Genomic DNA, 16,894 nt, shown 5'->3' with positions numbered 1-16,894 from the left:
GGTGTTTACGCAGTTGGCTAGAGCAGTGCTGATTGGGGAGAACGGAGGTGCGCTCACTCTTGCAAGTAAGATTGCAACTCAAGGCTGGCAGTCATGCATATGCTCTGGAACAGAGTAACATCGCGTCCGCATCGCAGGCTTTGCGATTAGGAAATCGCAACGTCTCAAATCGCGATTTCGATTCGATTTCCATTAATCGCACAGCCCTAATATACAGTATATTGTTTATTGTGTATTATATATGTATATTATATTGTAGAATTTACTAAATAAAGCACAATACTTTTTATGGATGATAGCAGCCCTAATATACAGTATATTGTTTATTGTGTATTATATATGTAAATTATATTGTAGAATTTACTAAATAAAGCACAATACTTTTTATGGATGATAGGACATTTTTTTCTGTCACTCCATTTTTTTTTTTTTTTATTTTGCACAGTGCTTTTTATGGCTGTAAGAAAAATTTATGGCTGGTAAATTCACTCCCCATTAACAGGTGTGGCAAAAAGTTAATTTTGAATTTTGCTGTCGGGCTGTCAAACTTTTCTACCATTTATTAAAGTCAGTCACTTGTATAGATCCCAACGGGAGTCATTACCTTCATCTGTGTCGCTCCTGAAATCCTCCCCAACTGTGCATGTGTGACAGGAGGACCTGGCAACCCTTTAACCAAAGCTTCAGTTGGCCTGTGAGTTACATGACTCTCCCTGGCCACATTACCCGCCATTCCCTCTGTACAAGACAAGCTATCTCTTAAGGAAGGCACACGGTGATAGATAGCGAAGGAAATATCGCTGCAGCATACAAAACCCTTTTGGCACTACAGGGGAGTTTATATCTCTGTTTGCCAGGTCTCCACTGTAAAAAGGGCCTTTTCATCTCAGTCACTCTCCAGTCTAACAGGGGGCTTTTCAGATGGAGGGGTCCTCTACTCTTCTCTTTGATGGCGGCTCCCTGACGGTCTGCCCTAATAAACGTGTCCTGTGTCCCACCGTTGCAAGACTTTGTAATGGTAGCATTTCATGGGGTTTTTGAGCTTGTTTCATCTGGTGGCGTGAAGTTCTGAGGTTCTTTGCCTTATTCCCTGGAACAGAAGCAGATTTTTGGGTTATCAACATTGAGACCTCACGGTATGTTGTTGATAGTACTTTAATTTCATTCTGCTGGCATACGAAGACAAAAAAGGGCCCTCACTGAAATCGCATGTTAGCATCTCCTCTGGGAGGCCAAAGACATTAATTCCAAGCGCTGTTGTGATTGAAGCCGCAGATCAGAGTTGAAATCACAGTTGTAAAGGCATTGATGTCCTCTCTCTGCAGCTCCGGGAATAGATCTCACATTTTCATGCTTTCGTTCACCCCATCTTATTTTTTTCCCATCTTCCTCCTCCTCCTCCTCACTATTTATTAGCTTTATAAGGTCCATTGTATTGTTGCCTTGGCAAATAGCGTTGAGTGAGGAGCGCATTGTAGTTTCTTTGATGCCGTGCCTTCATAGGTGATGAAATTAAGTTCTGTTGTTTCCCTACAGTAGGTGAGGGTTACCAAAGGTGGTGTATTTTTATCCAGCTGCGCTTGGTGCAAACGCTATTGATGTGGTGTTTTGTAAGCGTGGAGAGAGATGAGTGAGATTGCAGCGCTGCGATGTGCAGAGGCCTTTCAGCTCTGAGATACAGTCAAGTTGTTCTCTTTTTGGTCCCAGGCATGATAACCTGCATCCTTAACCCCCACCCAACTGAAAAGTTAAGCAGCGATTTCATCAGTGATGGCAGAATTAAGTATTAGAATATTTAATTTGCTTTGTTGTTCATACTTCATAATATTTGATTTTCGTCGCAAGCTTCTACTTATGACTTTGGAAATTGTAATTACGATGGGATGGATTGGAATAAACACTTCTGACTGGAATACAATTGAAGCATTTTGCAATTTTAAGACTGCTGCTTTCTTTTTAGTTTATTTTTGTACAAACTACTAAAGTAAATTATTTACAGCTTATGATACAATTACAGTAGCTTCCATGATGATTCTTTAAATGACTGGCCCAACTCTGAAAGAAGGCTCAAAGAAAATACTGGGTTTCCCACTGGCAATTACAAGATTGTGGTGGCGTTCTTGTGCATTCAACCAGTAAATACGGCCATTTTGACTTCACTTAATGGCAGCATCAGTCCAGTCTGTGGGCATCTTGGTAACGCCCTTGGGCAGCTATTTCCAGACAAGAAAGCACTGTTCTTATTTACTTGAATGGAGAAAGAATTAAATTTCTTAAACTGTTGGCAAAACTTACAATTCAATAATTTGAGTGTGCTTCTTTAAAAATATATATTTACAATTTTTAATAAGAATTTATAATCATAAAAATTATTAGCAGAAGAAATTGGGTTACATTACATTTGTTGAACTGAAAAATCATGAATTTCAGAGTATCTTATGTATATATTACTGAATGTATTTGATGGTTACACATTTAATTACACTACCGTACCTTACTTTTGCATTAAATTCATCAGTGTCAGTAAAGACTTTTACATTGTTACCAAAAATTCCCCAATAAATGCTGTTCTTTTAAACTTTATATTCATCAAACAATCCTGAAAAAAATGTACCAGAGATTCCACAAAAATATTAAGCAGCTTTTCTTCATTTCTAGAGGTTTATATGACACTGGAGACTGGAGTAATGGCTGCTGAAAATTCAGCTTTTCCATCACCGGAATAAATTACATTATAAAATATATTCAAATATAAAACAGTTAATTTAATATTTCACAATATCACTGTTTTTACTTTTTGATCAGATATATTCAGTGAGCATAAGAGACTTCATAAAAGTCTCATAAAAACATTAAAAAGTTTTCACCAACCCAAAACTTTCAAATGATAATGGACTGTAGACATTTGATTGGCGATATAAATAGTGTAGAATCTTAAATATTCTGTATTTGGTAAACTTTTTTTAATGTATTTGTTTTATTTTTTGTATTATTATTTTGAACCCAAAACATTAAACTTTGTCTACATTTCTCTGTTTCAATGTGAGCTCAAACTTTTAGTCCCCACTCTGTTGGTATTTTTCCACTAGACATCAATTACTTTATGACCAAATTAGCATAGTACATTTTATTTACAAAGAATGCTTGGTCCACCAGTCTAGAACAAAAAGACTAGATGTTGCCTGTATAAGTTGATTGTCTCTCTTAATTGAAAGGTGGACTGTCCTGAGTGGCTTCCTGTCTTCTTCTGTACTGCCTCGTGTAGAGTTCTTCAAATGTCCAAGAACTATAAACTGACCTGATGCTGGTCACTAATGGAGTGATTTGGTGTGTGCCCATGCTCTCACGCAGGCATTATTGTGCGCTCTACTCGTCTTTATGACTCAGTGTGCTAACGGGGCTCCGTGGCATAATTAAACACTATCAATCCATTAAAGAGAGTTTGATTAGAGGATCTGTGTGTGTGAGTGTATTCCCTGTAGTGCAGCCACCCACAGGGATTCAGAGATCAGAGTCATGTGTGTTGAGTGGCTAGATAAAAATTGTTTTTATTGTCCACCCATAAACACACACACACACACGAATATTTGTGCAGTTACAACTGTATAAGCACGCACACACACACACACACACACACACACACACATGTATCTTCTGAACAGTTCTTGTTTCTAATGTAACAAATCGAACATCACTCTTCTGACAGCATGCAGACCCCACAGCACTTATCAATGCTGGTTGCCGTGGAGATGTGCAGTTTGAGACAAATAGGAAAGCTACAGTGAATTCAATATTTCATAATTGTTTATGATTCCTGTGGGCATATAGGGAAGGTATATGGCAATTCCGTATAAGAAAGGGTATATTAAGTAGTATATTGTGCCGGTGCTGCCAATGAGAACTGAGAGCATGACAGACTCATAGACTGACACTGGACTGATTTGAATCCATGTGCATGTAGACGTCAGACAGCAGGCCTTTTAAAATGTTCTGTGATTGACAGGTCTGTTATTGTTCTGTGGCTTTTAATATCTTCGAGTGAGTCAAAGATGAACACCACAGAAAATGAAACAAGATTGTACCAGACGTGATGCTGAACCCTTGCCTGCAAACATAACCTAACTTACCCCTGCTGATGTAGCGCTCACACGCTCATACATGTCCTGCTTTATGATAGGCTTTAGGCTACACAAGTTAATTTTTTGTGCTAATTTATGTTAATATCACTACAACATTTTTTTGGCTATTGGAATATGTTTGATAAAGCATGAATCACTGTTACTTTTGCTCATACTTCAATACTTGTGTTAGTGATGTGAATAAACCTCAAATTGTAATACACTTCAGTATGTTGAGGAAAGAAATGCTATGACTTTTCATAGTGGTAGATTTTGTGGTTGGTTGCGATATGGTTGCTATTGTGTTTTTGGTGGTTTTTAGCACAATGCTATGCGGTTGCTAGGACGTTACTTACTGTCCCAAATCAAAAGAGCCCACCTGCTCTGTGATATTCTGGTCTCTATATGGCTTACGTCCCTCCTTCAATGTAAGTCTATGGAATGTTTCACCCTTTTCATGATCTGCCAGGTGAAAATCACAAGTCTGATCACGTTAATTTTTTATTTATTTATTTCATTTTGCTGAGACCCTCTCGCTTCTCACCCAACTTAGAGTACCCCAGTCTGTCCCCCCAATATAAAAGAGCTTGATTTTCATAGTAATTTTTGTTTTATTTTGTTTTGTTTGACAGTTCAAAAGTTTGGGGTCGATACATTTTTAAAATGTGTTTGAAAGAAGTCTCACAATTGTATTATTACAATGTAAAATTTTGAATATATTTTAAAATGTACAGTAATTTATTCCTATGATGGCAAATCTGAATTTTCAGCTTCATTACTCCAGTCTTCAGTGTCACATGATCCTTTAGAAATCATTCTAATATGCTGATTTGTTGTGCACAAGAAGCATTTATTATTATCAATGTTGAAAACAGTTGTGCTGCTTAATATTTTTGTGGAAACTGATAAATTTTTTCAGGTTCTTTGATGAATAGAATGCTCAAAAGAACAGTATTTGTATGAAATAGATCTTTTTGTGACATTATAAATAGGGGTGCTCCGATTGATCGGCTACCGATCACTATCGGCCGATAATCACATTGGGATGTTTGATCGGCGGTCTCTAAACAGGCCGATCTCAAAAAAACGATCTCAAGCTGATGACGCTGCTGTGAGAGGTTTGGCACGACATGCAGCGTCTCCGTCTCAGTCTCTGTCCGGCGCAGGTGAAATAATTATAATGCTGAAGGTGAGGTACAATTCATATTTCTTCATTAAATAACTTGTAAAGTAATTTGAAAACCTTGTGTGAGACGTAATTTCACAAACAGCGTTAGTGAATCACCGCGCGCTCTCTCTCCTTCTCTCTCAAAATGCACATGGCTTCAAATCACCACACATCGCGTCTGTCTATAAGTGAGCTGCACGCTGCACAGTTGACACAGGAATTGACACTTGCACAATCGAGGCAGCATCATATCGTCACTAAAGTTTATAAACTCACAGCGCACACACATAATGCCAGGTTCACACTACTCCGTTTGCAGTGCGTATGCGATGCATATTTTTTCCGCGCTCATGTTATCGGATTAAAGAGTTCACACTGCACACGGTTGCGTCCGTCAGTACGATCCAGGAGCGGTGCATCTGCAGCAATGCAGAGATCGTTTCCGCACCGAGTCTATGGCTGCTTTTACACTGGCAGAAAAAAAATCAGATTTTTTGCCCACATCTGATACAGATGGGAATTTGATGCACGCGTGTAAACACACAAAAATCCACACGAGATCAGATTTTTTCGCATCCGATCTGAGCCACTTCCAAATGTGGATTTTAATCGGATACATATCCGATATCTGGACATCCGACCTACGTCTAAACACACATATCCAAATCCCCACAGAACTCCTAATGCGAGGGCGACACGTTTTGACTAGGTTTAAAGGGAAAGAGCACTTTTAGATAAACAAGGCAATAATAGATGGCACTCGTGGAGGTAGGAAAACAAAGTTCTTTATGAACCGCAGGATTGCTTGTAATAAAGATTTCAATGCAAAAGGAAAGGCAGTAGAGCTGACTATTTCTGTCAATGATAAGTTTGTGATAATGTGAGAAAAGTAGTTTAAATGTTTTGCCACATCTAGAAGTAAATGCAAAAGTAAAAAGCATTGAATAATGTGTTGCTTATATTTATTGTGTTTAAACATGTCTGTGAAAGATTGTATTACTGTACTGTGTAAAAAAAAAAAAGAATTGCAATGCTGAAAAAACATTTTCAGTGACAATGTTTGGATTTGAAATCAAAATAATGGATAAATGTTGTGTTTGTGGTAAACAGCCACGGATCAGTAGCGGACTCCTGTGTGAAAGCTGCTTCTCCTCTCACAAGAGACACCTAAGAGGGGAATTCCCCTATTTTCAAAAATGAAATTCAGGCTGTGAATAAATCTCTAAAAATCCTGATCGGAGTGTCACTATAAATAGTTATAAATGATAAAAAGAAGGCTTTAAAAAGATCGGTATCGGTGATCGTATCGGCAGATACTGCTTTCTGTGATTGGCGATCGGTGATCGGCCTCAAAAATCCTGAGCACCCCTAATTATAAATGTCTTCACTGACATTTTTGATCAATTTAATGCATCCTTGCTGAATAATAATAATAATAATAATATAATAATTTATTTTAAAAAATCTGTTATGTCCCCTGAAATAGTTAGAAAAATCGTAGATTTCTTTTCTGTATCATAACTGCTGTGGCACTGCAGACCCTAAGTATTGCAATAGTAATATTGATGTTTGCCTTAGCAAGCACTAAGAAGATTTTTCTCTGCACTATTAGAATATTACAGTTGTATATTTATTTATTTATTAAATGTAAAAAGCACTGGTACCGATACATTTTTCTCTTTCTCTCTCTCTGCGAGCTGCTGTAGGTCTGGCAGGATCTCTGGCCCTATTTTTGGCAGGAAATGGGTGCAGTTCAATACGGCGCAGTAAACATTTGTTAACAAGCAATTAAACATGTGGCTTTTAATCCACTGGAAAAGACAGCCATCAGCTCAATGCGTGTGTGTGTGTGTGTGTGTGTGTGTGAGCGGCTCAGCCCATCCAGCTCTTTTTCTACTGTTCTCCACCATTACTTCCTCCTGCGTCTACAACCCCACCCTGATTTTGAATTTCAGACTAATCTAAATAGACAGATAACTTCAACATACAGTGAGCCACGAGTTCACATATGTCAGCTCACAAATACATACGTGCATAATACTTATCTTTCAGTTTCTCTCCAAAGCTGTGACATGACAAGACATGACAGTGTGATCGAGTATGTGCACAGATGAGCAAGTGTGAGTGTGTGCACAGAAACATCACTGGAATGGTGTGGTGCAACAGTGGCCCTATCAGATCTTTGAGAATGAAAAACTACATGTAAACGAATGTGTGCGACTGTGACCTCAGAGGTGGGAGCCTCATTCCTCACAAGATCCTTCTCATGGAAAGTCCTGCTGGCTGTTTTGCTGCTTCATACCTGCCCTGCTAAGGTAAGAACGAGTGTGATAGAGGTTTTGAAGAAGGAGGTAGGTGCTGTAGCTTTATTGCAGCATGTGATATTTTTAACCATAGATGTTTCTCCATGGAAATGTTTAATGGAGGGAGGGGAGATTCACAACTTTAAGAATATCCACTCTTTTTAATTTAACTCCTGTCGGGCTTCAGATTCGCTCTTCACTGTGGGCCCAGCATGCACTGCAACTCCTGTTATATCACTCACTCTGGCTGATGTTCTCCTCCCTGCTGTTTACTGCATGTTCTGGAAGAGCTCTTCACACTAGTGAGTCAGAAATACAGCAGCATAAGCCCATCATCTTGATAAGACCCCTGAAAGCTGCTCTTACACCCCAGCGGTCTAGTCACCTGAAATCAAAATTCAGTCCTCATTTACTTTGGTTTCAATATGGCAAGTGGCAAATAAGATGATATTTAGTCTTTCATGATATTTAAATGATTATAGTAGTTTTATGATTAAAGCTCTGTATTTTTTATTGTGGTGGGGCAAAACATGCAATAATGCAATGCAATACAATGATGATTGAGAGATGAATAAACAAACGCTCCTCAGAAGCCTGTTGTATCATATTTGATATATTTTAAAATGATTTTTATTAAAAAAATAATAATGTCTGGGTTTTCAGCAATATTTTGATCATGCTTTTAATTTAGAGGAACTCTGTGTATCAAATACGATACAGTAGGCTTTATAGTGTTAAGATATATATAGTAAAAGGGAAATTTTCAGTCTTTTCATCACAGAGACTCTGTAGAATTGGAATATAGTGACTTGGAGTAGTCTGGACTCCTTTTATGATACTTCTTGTAGAGTTTGGAACTCTATAAAATAGTTACATAATGTTCATTTTTTGTGCTAAAATATTTTTAAACCTGATAAATTGCTTGTTGCACCTGTTTTCTGCTCATTTTGTTAAGTACATGGCCTGTCAGTCCATCAAATTGAACGGGATTGATTTGTTTTTATCAGGGCATGAACTTTGTCCCACTGTTTTCGCCTCAAAGCTCGAGTTTCTCATATATGTGTCTTTATAAATTACGACAAGTAACCCTACAAGCTATCTAATTACGTGGGAAGAGTTCAGACACTGTGCTGCGGGATAGATTTTCTCCCGATGGCCCCGGATCAGCCTTTTGTACTCTGCATGAGCTTTTGATGCACTCTCTGCTGTGCTCAGATAAGACTTAAGCACTTCTGCTGAGATCGCTCAGATTTTTTGGCCTGTGGGTCAGTTCAGATGGCGCCACAGTCAGTCTGCAGTAGATCACTTTCTTTTTGTCTGTCGTCTTTCTTTCTCTGTTTCCTCTCTCCCTTCTAAAGGCCAAGAGCTTTGAGCCCATGATTTTAGGAAGCCACTGTGCTGTTTCCATGACTACCAGATGTCACCTGTTGCAGTTGCAGCTGCAGATCTGACTTGAGAGGAATATGGAAAAAGTGACAGATATTAGAAATTTATAGAGGGGGACACACTAAAACATAAATGCTATTCCACTGTCCAGTTCATTTGCTCATTTATTGGTTCATTTAATTCTATAATATACTATATACTAGATAATTTTCCGATCTCAAAGCACTTCAGACAGTTTCCAGACATTACTGTGCAGATTCGTTTTCTCAGAAAACGTTAAAACCAACACACACAAAACAATCTCTTTCCCCTGATATCTCTCGTAGTTTGGTGACACATCTCTCTCAGTGATGGCAAAGATCTCAGAGCACTCATGCCTTTATATTACCCATAAATTGTACATTTTGTTTGATCTGTTTCTCAGAAACTGAAGTGAACTTTCCATTATAGCTGTGTATGTGTGCTGAGTGGTTTCTATACTGTAGATGGTTATCCGCTTCTGCCTTGCTGTGAGTCTGGTGAACACACTCATTCACTCACACAACATGCAACTTCACTGTATGCTTTTATTTAGGCCGTTGTTTTTTCATTTGAAGTATTTTATTTGATGTTAAATTAATCAAATACTGTCTGTTTTTAAACTATTTACACTGATATTAGACCTATTTCAGTATCAGTATTATGATACTTTTAGCATCAAATTGTTGTTTTGGCGGGCTGATTTGCATCTTTATTATGTGGTAAAGAGGGCTCATGGAAGTTTTCAATGTCTGTAGATAGACAGATAGAATCAACCTACCTTGTTTTTTCTTTTGATCCTTTTCAGTGTGAGTTTTTCCTGCAGCATGTTTGTATTTGGCTTCTTGCAGTTGACGGTCAAGGCCTCTCTGTGTTTTGTATGCCAACCGCTGTTTTGTCTGAGATGGCAGTGACCTTTGTGATCGCACATGCTGTTTCTGCCTCTCTCTCTCAATGGATGAACTCATCATGGCGTTTAACTTATGGTCCTTTCACTCTAGATGATCAAAACTGACACGGGCCTTTTTGTTCAACATTATCCTCTCTCTTCAAGGTCATAAGCGAATCTGGGACTTTGTTTTAAAGGATTGTTTCAGTCAGCATTTCCTCACCCTCATGTCGCTCCAAATCTGTATGACTTTCTTTCTTCCATGGGACATAAAAGGAGGCATTTTTAAAATGTACTAGTCACTCTTTTCCATGCTATTATGGAACTGGAGCTATCAAACTTCAAAGATGGAACATAATGAATGTAACCATAAAAGTTTAGAAAACATGAAGGTGAGTGAATGATGACAAAATGTTTTTAAATTTTTTTTGGTGAACTCTCCTTTTAAACTCATTTTGTTTGTGTGTGAGATTTTCTCAATCTCTTGTTGTGCTCTCCCTCAGCCTGCAGGAGTGTAATTTGATCTTTATCGGTTGAAAATGCTGTTTACATGAGCTGGAACATGGCACCAACACTGGGAAAGTATGTTATGGGGGAGCATTGAGCTCTGATGTCTCCCTCTGAGTGTTATAGATACTGATATCCTGTTTAGCGTCACGTCTCTCTGCGTTCACTAAATCTGACTGCTGGAGTCCAATCCGGTGTACGCATCAAAAACCTTTTAAGCATTGCATGTCTTCCGCCGTCCACACCCGTATTTATCACACGGGACGCTGCCTTTTCACTTGATATACCAGATATGAGAGAAGCGATGTCGTACATGTGAACGTGGTGCTGTGATTTATATTACATGCCATGAGTGTGTGGCTTTATAGGGGCATGCTTTAATGAGGTTTAAAACACTCATTCAGAGCCTGTTTTGAGGATGTGTGAGTTGAGATGAGACTAGAAATGCTTTTTGAGAGCTGTTTTAGTTATTCATCAAAGCTGAATTTGCTCGTTCTCCATTTAGTCTTGTTTATTTGTGCTGTGAGCTTTATGCAAGATCAACGCTTTTTTTGTTGCAAAATAAAAATAGCAGCTTTCTCTGTGTTCCTTTCAGATTCCTCAATTCCGGTGGTTATTTTGGCCTGTTGCGGAGCGTTCCGTTCAGTTGATTATTCTGCGTTATGTGCACGGAGATAAAAGGCAACTCATGTGACTGTATGGAAAGGATCAAAGCTGGATGTACCAATATGTGTGTGTGTGTGTGTGTGTGTGTGTGTGTGTGTACATGCAGTTCTTTAGTTGAAGACACCAAAAGTCTGTTTATTTGACCAAATTTTACTTACATTTATTATTATTATTACAGTTATGGTTAGACCTGTGGAATTTTCGTCTGCAGAAGAAGCATCTTGCCATTCATGTAATTCTACACTTCCCCTGACCATTGATTGCATGGTAATTTTAGCATATTTTGGTTCATTTGAAATTACTTTTGAATATCAGTTAGAGAATTAAATAAACAATACTACATTGTGTAAATCAGAATTATTTAAATCGAAATTCCAAAATCAGCACAGAAAATGTGGTAAAAAGTGTGCTAATAAGCATGACATTTTACTATTGCTCATACTTAAAGGTTAGGGTATTCACACAGACTATGTGTTGAATTCAGGTGCATAACATGTCTTGAGTATTTTGTGCTACAGACATAAATGAAACCTCAAGTTGTGCAACTTAAGGATAATTGTGCTATTATTTTTATAAATTTACAGTTTTTGCCTGACGGACAATAAAGCCCAAACTCCATTGATTTGATGTTGATGTTAAAGGAGAGGTCGGAGTCTTTTCCAGAGACCAGATTGTTATTGTTATACATTTTAATATAATAACACGATAGCATCATGTGTTGGCATCCACCCAAAACACCTTTGCATCAAGGTGGTGGCTGTTCCACTTGCAAGGATCACTCCTATTTTCTTCTGGAAAAAAATTAATAAATAAAAATCTAGCAATTATTGTTATTCATTTACATTTTTGAAAACAAAAGCATCCTCCAAAACCTCATATGCTCGTGACTGTACAGAATAAATTCCTTTTTTCTTAGAAACACCTACATCTTGATGAATGCTGATGCCCTAACTGGAATTTCGACATCAGAGCCTAATAATAAATACAGACACTGCTCATCTTTATCAAGACCTGAATAAACCCAGTGACCTCTGTGAAGTGAGATCTGTCCTCGGTTACACTACAAATCACACGCTGCCTGAGGACAGATGCTTTTAAGAGCTCATTATTGAAGTGGTCTTGGGCTTCTTTACATGGGGCAGTGCAAGAGACAGTTCTCTTCAGACAAGAGGAGGACAAGAAAGGGGTCTCTCTCACCCCAGTGAACAGATTGGCTTGCCCCCAGCCTCAGGTGTTCATTTGGTGCTTGTCTCAACACAGCTAGTCGACCGAATGACATATACATAAATAAATACAAAACACTACTTCAAGTAATCCAGTGTCTGGAGTACAGAGCGAGGACACATTTGTATCTTTTTTTGTGTAAAGGGGGACACTGTCCAGGCAGTCAAAGAGACCGTGTTCCTTCTGGGTTTGTCATATTTTAGATGATTTTATACTGTTATTCATTTGTGTTCTATGTGAAAGGAAAGAAAGAACGTGAGAGAGAAAGAATGAAGAATCTGATTTGACTGATTCCTACACTTTTTTTCCCCCTTGCAGACGAGGCGGCGCACCAGAAGGAGTGCATAGAGCAAGACGACCGAAGAAACAGCCACGTTCCCGAGCAGTTCGCTGGCCTCCTTCACGGCTCGTCTCCTGCCTGCGAATCCCCTGACAACCCTTACCAACTCTACAGCAAAGTGCGAAAGTTCAGCATTCCTGAGCCTCCGCTCCGGCACGGGGATTTTCTCAGAGCACCCGAGTACTCGCCCCCATTCCCTCGCACAGGCAGCGAGGCGTCTGCCCTAAAGACCCAGAAAGAAGCCAAACCGCAAATAGTCTACAGGACGATTTTTCACACCCAGGTCAACCAGGGCCCATTAACGCTCACCAAATCGGGCAACAAGACCACCGGGGTGCATGTGAGGAACGGGGAAGTCCGGAGCAAAAGCACGGGGAGCTCTAGCCCAGCAAGCAGCAATTCTGGCTACGAGGAAAGAGCCTGCACTCTCGGGAGGATGAGGTCCATGCCCAAAAATGTTTTGGACCTTCAGCTGTCCAGAAATTTCTCCAAATCAGACTCGAACCTGGTGGCCGTGTCTCCCATCGAGGAGGAGCAGTGGAGTTCCAGGGGGCAGAACAGCCCCAGTAAAAGCAGCCCCGGTAAAAGCAGCCCCAACAGACTAGAGAGAACCCCCTCCTTTACGGCAGAGTGGGAAGAGGTAATAACGTTTTAATTACCAGCTAATTGCGGAATCGTTTCCACTTAATTAATTAACTTAACTTGAAGTAACCAAGCTGACTGGCTTGAAAGGTTTTCTTTCGGTGCTCGGCGTATGTTTTTGATGTGTGATGCAAAATCATGCCCTTTCGCCAGAAAGCCACAATTTTTCAACAATGTTGTCATGGCAGCTAAATGATTTTTAATGTGTTTCTTTAATATATTAAATATGCGTAATGATAGGCCCGGGACACGATTTTCTCTTCTGTTTTGCACTGACGGTGATCTGTTTTTCACTAGGGCAGCTTTTATCCAGGGTAATGAAGCATATAAAAAGTCAAGCAATCTGTCAATTAATGGAGGAAGTGCCTTTGAATAATGACATCCTAATTATACTGAGTGAACTCATAAATCAAAACAAAAACATGTCTAGGTCATAATTAAAATAGTAAATAAGAAGGTGTTGTTTGCAAAAAGAAAAAAGTATTTAATTATTTATTTTCATGACAATTAATCCCCAGTTAAACCTTAAGTTTGATTGTCATTAGATTTAATATCATAAAAAATATTGTAATAAATGTTTTTTATTACATTATAATTTAATAACAAATTTTACGACCATGTTAATTTTTTTTCCATATATATATATATACAGTATATATATTTTTTTTTACAGTAATGTGAGATTTTTGTGTGGGAAATGTGCTTAATTATCATTACAATAATGTCAACAATATGACCTGAACATTTTTGACAGGTGTCTTGAGAGATTTATCTTATAGCTACGTTTTATTAGAGATAAGAATGAACAAAGTACAGATGATAAAAGAGATTTTCAACTCAATTGACAGTCTCAAATTTCCTCCTCTTCTTTGAATTCTTCTTTAAAGTTAAATCTCTTTCAGGTCAGCGCGTCTGTTTAGATACATGGGGGCTTCCCGATTCATATGACGACTAAATCTCCACAGTCAATAAATTTAATGCGTCACAGCATTTTCTTTCCCAACCTCACCCGGCTGTCAGGTCTTCAGAAGAGAACATATATTAGAAATAACTGATCAGAGGGGAGAGGGGAGAGTTCTGCATCCGTTCATCTGGGGCATCTGAGCGGCTTTCTCTTTGGAGTAAAAACACGGTCCGCTGGGAGACAGCGAAGGGCTGTTCTTTGAAGGCAGGTGTTCAGCTTTACGGATGTGAAACGACACTTTCTTCGCTCCGAACATCACTGTCATTTTAATGAGGAGACATTCATCAAAAAACACTCTCCCAGCTCTCTCCAAACTGACGTATTCTCAAACGAACCTGATTGTGATAAATTACCTTCCCAAAATTCCCATTTCTCCCCCAGCTTTTAGCAAACAATTAAGTGGTTTTGGTGCACAATTACTGATATTTAAGAAGAACTGAAAGTGGGCTTGTGGGAAAAGAGCAATGAGGGAGAAGTCTGTGGGGAAATGCCATAGAATAAGGACATAAAAATAGAGATGAGGGCCTTTCGTTATGCAAACACAATTTATCTCCCTCTCTCTTTTCCTCTCCACAGATTGACAAGATTATGAGCTCCATAGGTGCTGGAATTGGAACAGAGTTGGAGGGGATTACGGAGGATCACTCAGGTTTGTGTGTCTCTGTGTGTGGTGTTGCTGCATATAGTCAGTCATCCCACTACATTTAACATATATCCATAACTATAGGGAGCTCATGGCATGATATGAATGTTAACTAACGGCTGTGAAGTGTGCAGCGCTGTGAGACAGGAGGGTTTCCTTCAGTAGCATCAAAGACCCGCTCATAGACAGGGAGCTTTTTGAGATGTAACCATGGCTATCGTTCACTCTCCTCTTGTCAATGTGCTCTTCCTGTCGTCATAATGAGAGCAGGGGGACAAGAAGTGGATGGACAGTTTAGACCTCTAAGCACTGATCTTGGGACAGTTTTGCTGTTCGCAGTGGGAGGGAAAGGAGCATCTCATTGACTGGAAATCAGTGTACTAAGATTCTGACAGCAATTATAAATAGTGAAAATAGTGAGAATCAAACGCTAGAGCTAATAATGAGGACATTAACATTGTCTCCTATGGCCTCTCCCCTTACCTCCTCTCTTCTCCGCTCATCTCCTGTCCTCTCTCCTCCCTTCTCTTGTCTCCTTTTGCCTCCTCTCATTCTCTTGTCTCACATCCTGTCCTTTTCCCTCTTCTCTCACCTCCTCTCCCCTCTCCCTTTGCCTCCTTCTCTTGTCTCTCCTTCCTCTCTCCTCTTTTTTTTGGCTCTCATTTTGTCTCCTGCTGCCTCCTCTTATTCTCTCCCCTCTCCTTTAGCCTCTGCTCCTGTTTCCTCTCCTGTCATTCTCTCCTCTGCTATCCCCCCTCTCTTTTGCCTCTCTTTTCACCTTCTGTCCTCTCTCCTCCTCTCTTTTTGCCTATCCTCTTGCCTCCTCTATTCTCCTTTGCCCTCATGTTGCCTCTTCTAATGCTTTCTTCTCTCCTACTCTACTTTTGCCTACTTTGCTTTTGTCTCTACTCCTGCCTTCTCTCCCCTTTTTTTGCCTCTCCTCTCCTGTAATTCTTTCCTTTCCCCTCTTCTCATATCCACTCCTCTCTTTTGCCTCTTCTTTCACCTTCTGTCCTCTCCTCTTTTTCTTCCTTTTTGCTCTCGTATCCTGTTGCCTCACTTCTTGCCTCCTCTCCTCTCTTCTCCTCTTAGTCAACTTCTGTCATCTCCTCTCCTCTCTGTTCACCTCTTTTCTAATCCCATCCTCTCTTTTGCCTCTCCTCTCACCTCCTGTTCTCTCTTTTCTCCTTTGGTCTCACCTCTCTTCTGCTGTCGCCTCCTTTCCAGTAATTCTCTCATCACTTTTTGCCTCTCCTCTCACTTCCTTTCTTTTCGCCTCTTCCGTCACAACCTGCCCCCTCTCCTGCCTCCTCTCCTCTGTCATTTTTTTCCACTTATTTCACCTCTTTTCCTGTCCTTTCCACTTTTTGCCTCTCCTCGAACACCCCTCCCCCATTCTCTCCTCTCATTTGCACCATCTGATTTTGCCTTTCCTCTTGCCTCCTTTCCTTTTGCTTCATGTCTATCTTTTCCTGTCCTCTCCTCTTGCCCCCTCTCATTTCACCTTCTCTCCTTTCATCTCTCCACTCCTCCCACCTCCTCTCCTGTTCTTGCACGTCTCCTCTCACCTGTCCTCTCACCTCTTGCCTGTTATCACTACTTTCATCCCTTCCTCTTGACTCCTCCCCATTTCGTTCACCGCCTCCACTTTACCTATCCTTTCTCCTCCTCTTTTAATTTCTCCCCTCACCACCTCTATTGTCACCTTTCATCTTGCATCTTATTCTTTCGTCTCGTCTCCTCTCACCTTTACTCTCCTCTCAACTCCTGTTCTCTCCTCTCACCTCCTCTACTTTCACTTCTTCTTTCATCTCCTCTCCTGTTGTCTCGTCTCCTTTCCTCGCCTCTCCTATACTTTTGCTTCGCCTCTCCTCTGCAGTGGTCCCTCATTTTTCTGTCCACAGAAAGCCCATTTGTGTTGCCATTCCACCAGTGCTCACAGACGCCCACAGAGTGTGTGTGTATGTGTGTGTACATGTGGGAGGGAGCAACAGCAGCTTCTGCACTCAGACAGAGAGGCTGGGGG

General features: G+C 39.9%; 1 protein-coding gene across 5 annotated transcripts in view; it reads left to right on the top strand.

Moving 5' to 3' along the window:
- The window catches only part of anks1b (ankyrin repeat and sterile alpha motif domain containing 1B), a 156,804-nt gene that overhangs the window by 89,267 nt on the left and 50,643 nt on the right, over positions 1-16,894 (top strand). For all 5 annotated transcript variants that reach the window (XM_016455556.1, XM_016455555.1, XM_016455554.1 and 2 more), the window contains exons 13-14: positions 12,598-13,259; positions 14,802-14,874. In XM_016455556.1, coding sequence (XP_016311042.1) covers positions 12,598-13,259; positions 14,802-14,874 — 735 coding nt within the window. The remainder of the gene's footprint in view (positions 1-12,597; positions 13,260-14,801; positions 14,875-16,894) is intronic.

Source organism: Sinocyclocheilus anshuiensis, unplaced genomic scaffold (genome assembly GCF_001515605.1).
Source record: "Sinocyclocheilus anshuiensis isolate Anshui unplaced genomic scaffold, SAMN03320099.WGS_v1.1 scaffold299, whole genome shotgun sequence".
Lineage (NCBI taxonomy): Eukaryota > Metazoa > Chordata > Actinopteri > Cypriniformes > Cyprinidae > Sinocyclocheilus > Sinocyclocheilus anshuiensis.
Note: the sequence above shows the minus strand (reverse complement) of the source record. Positions and strands in the feature narration are given on the sequence as shown.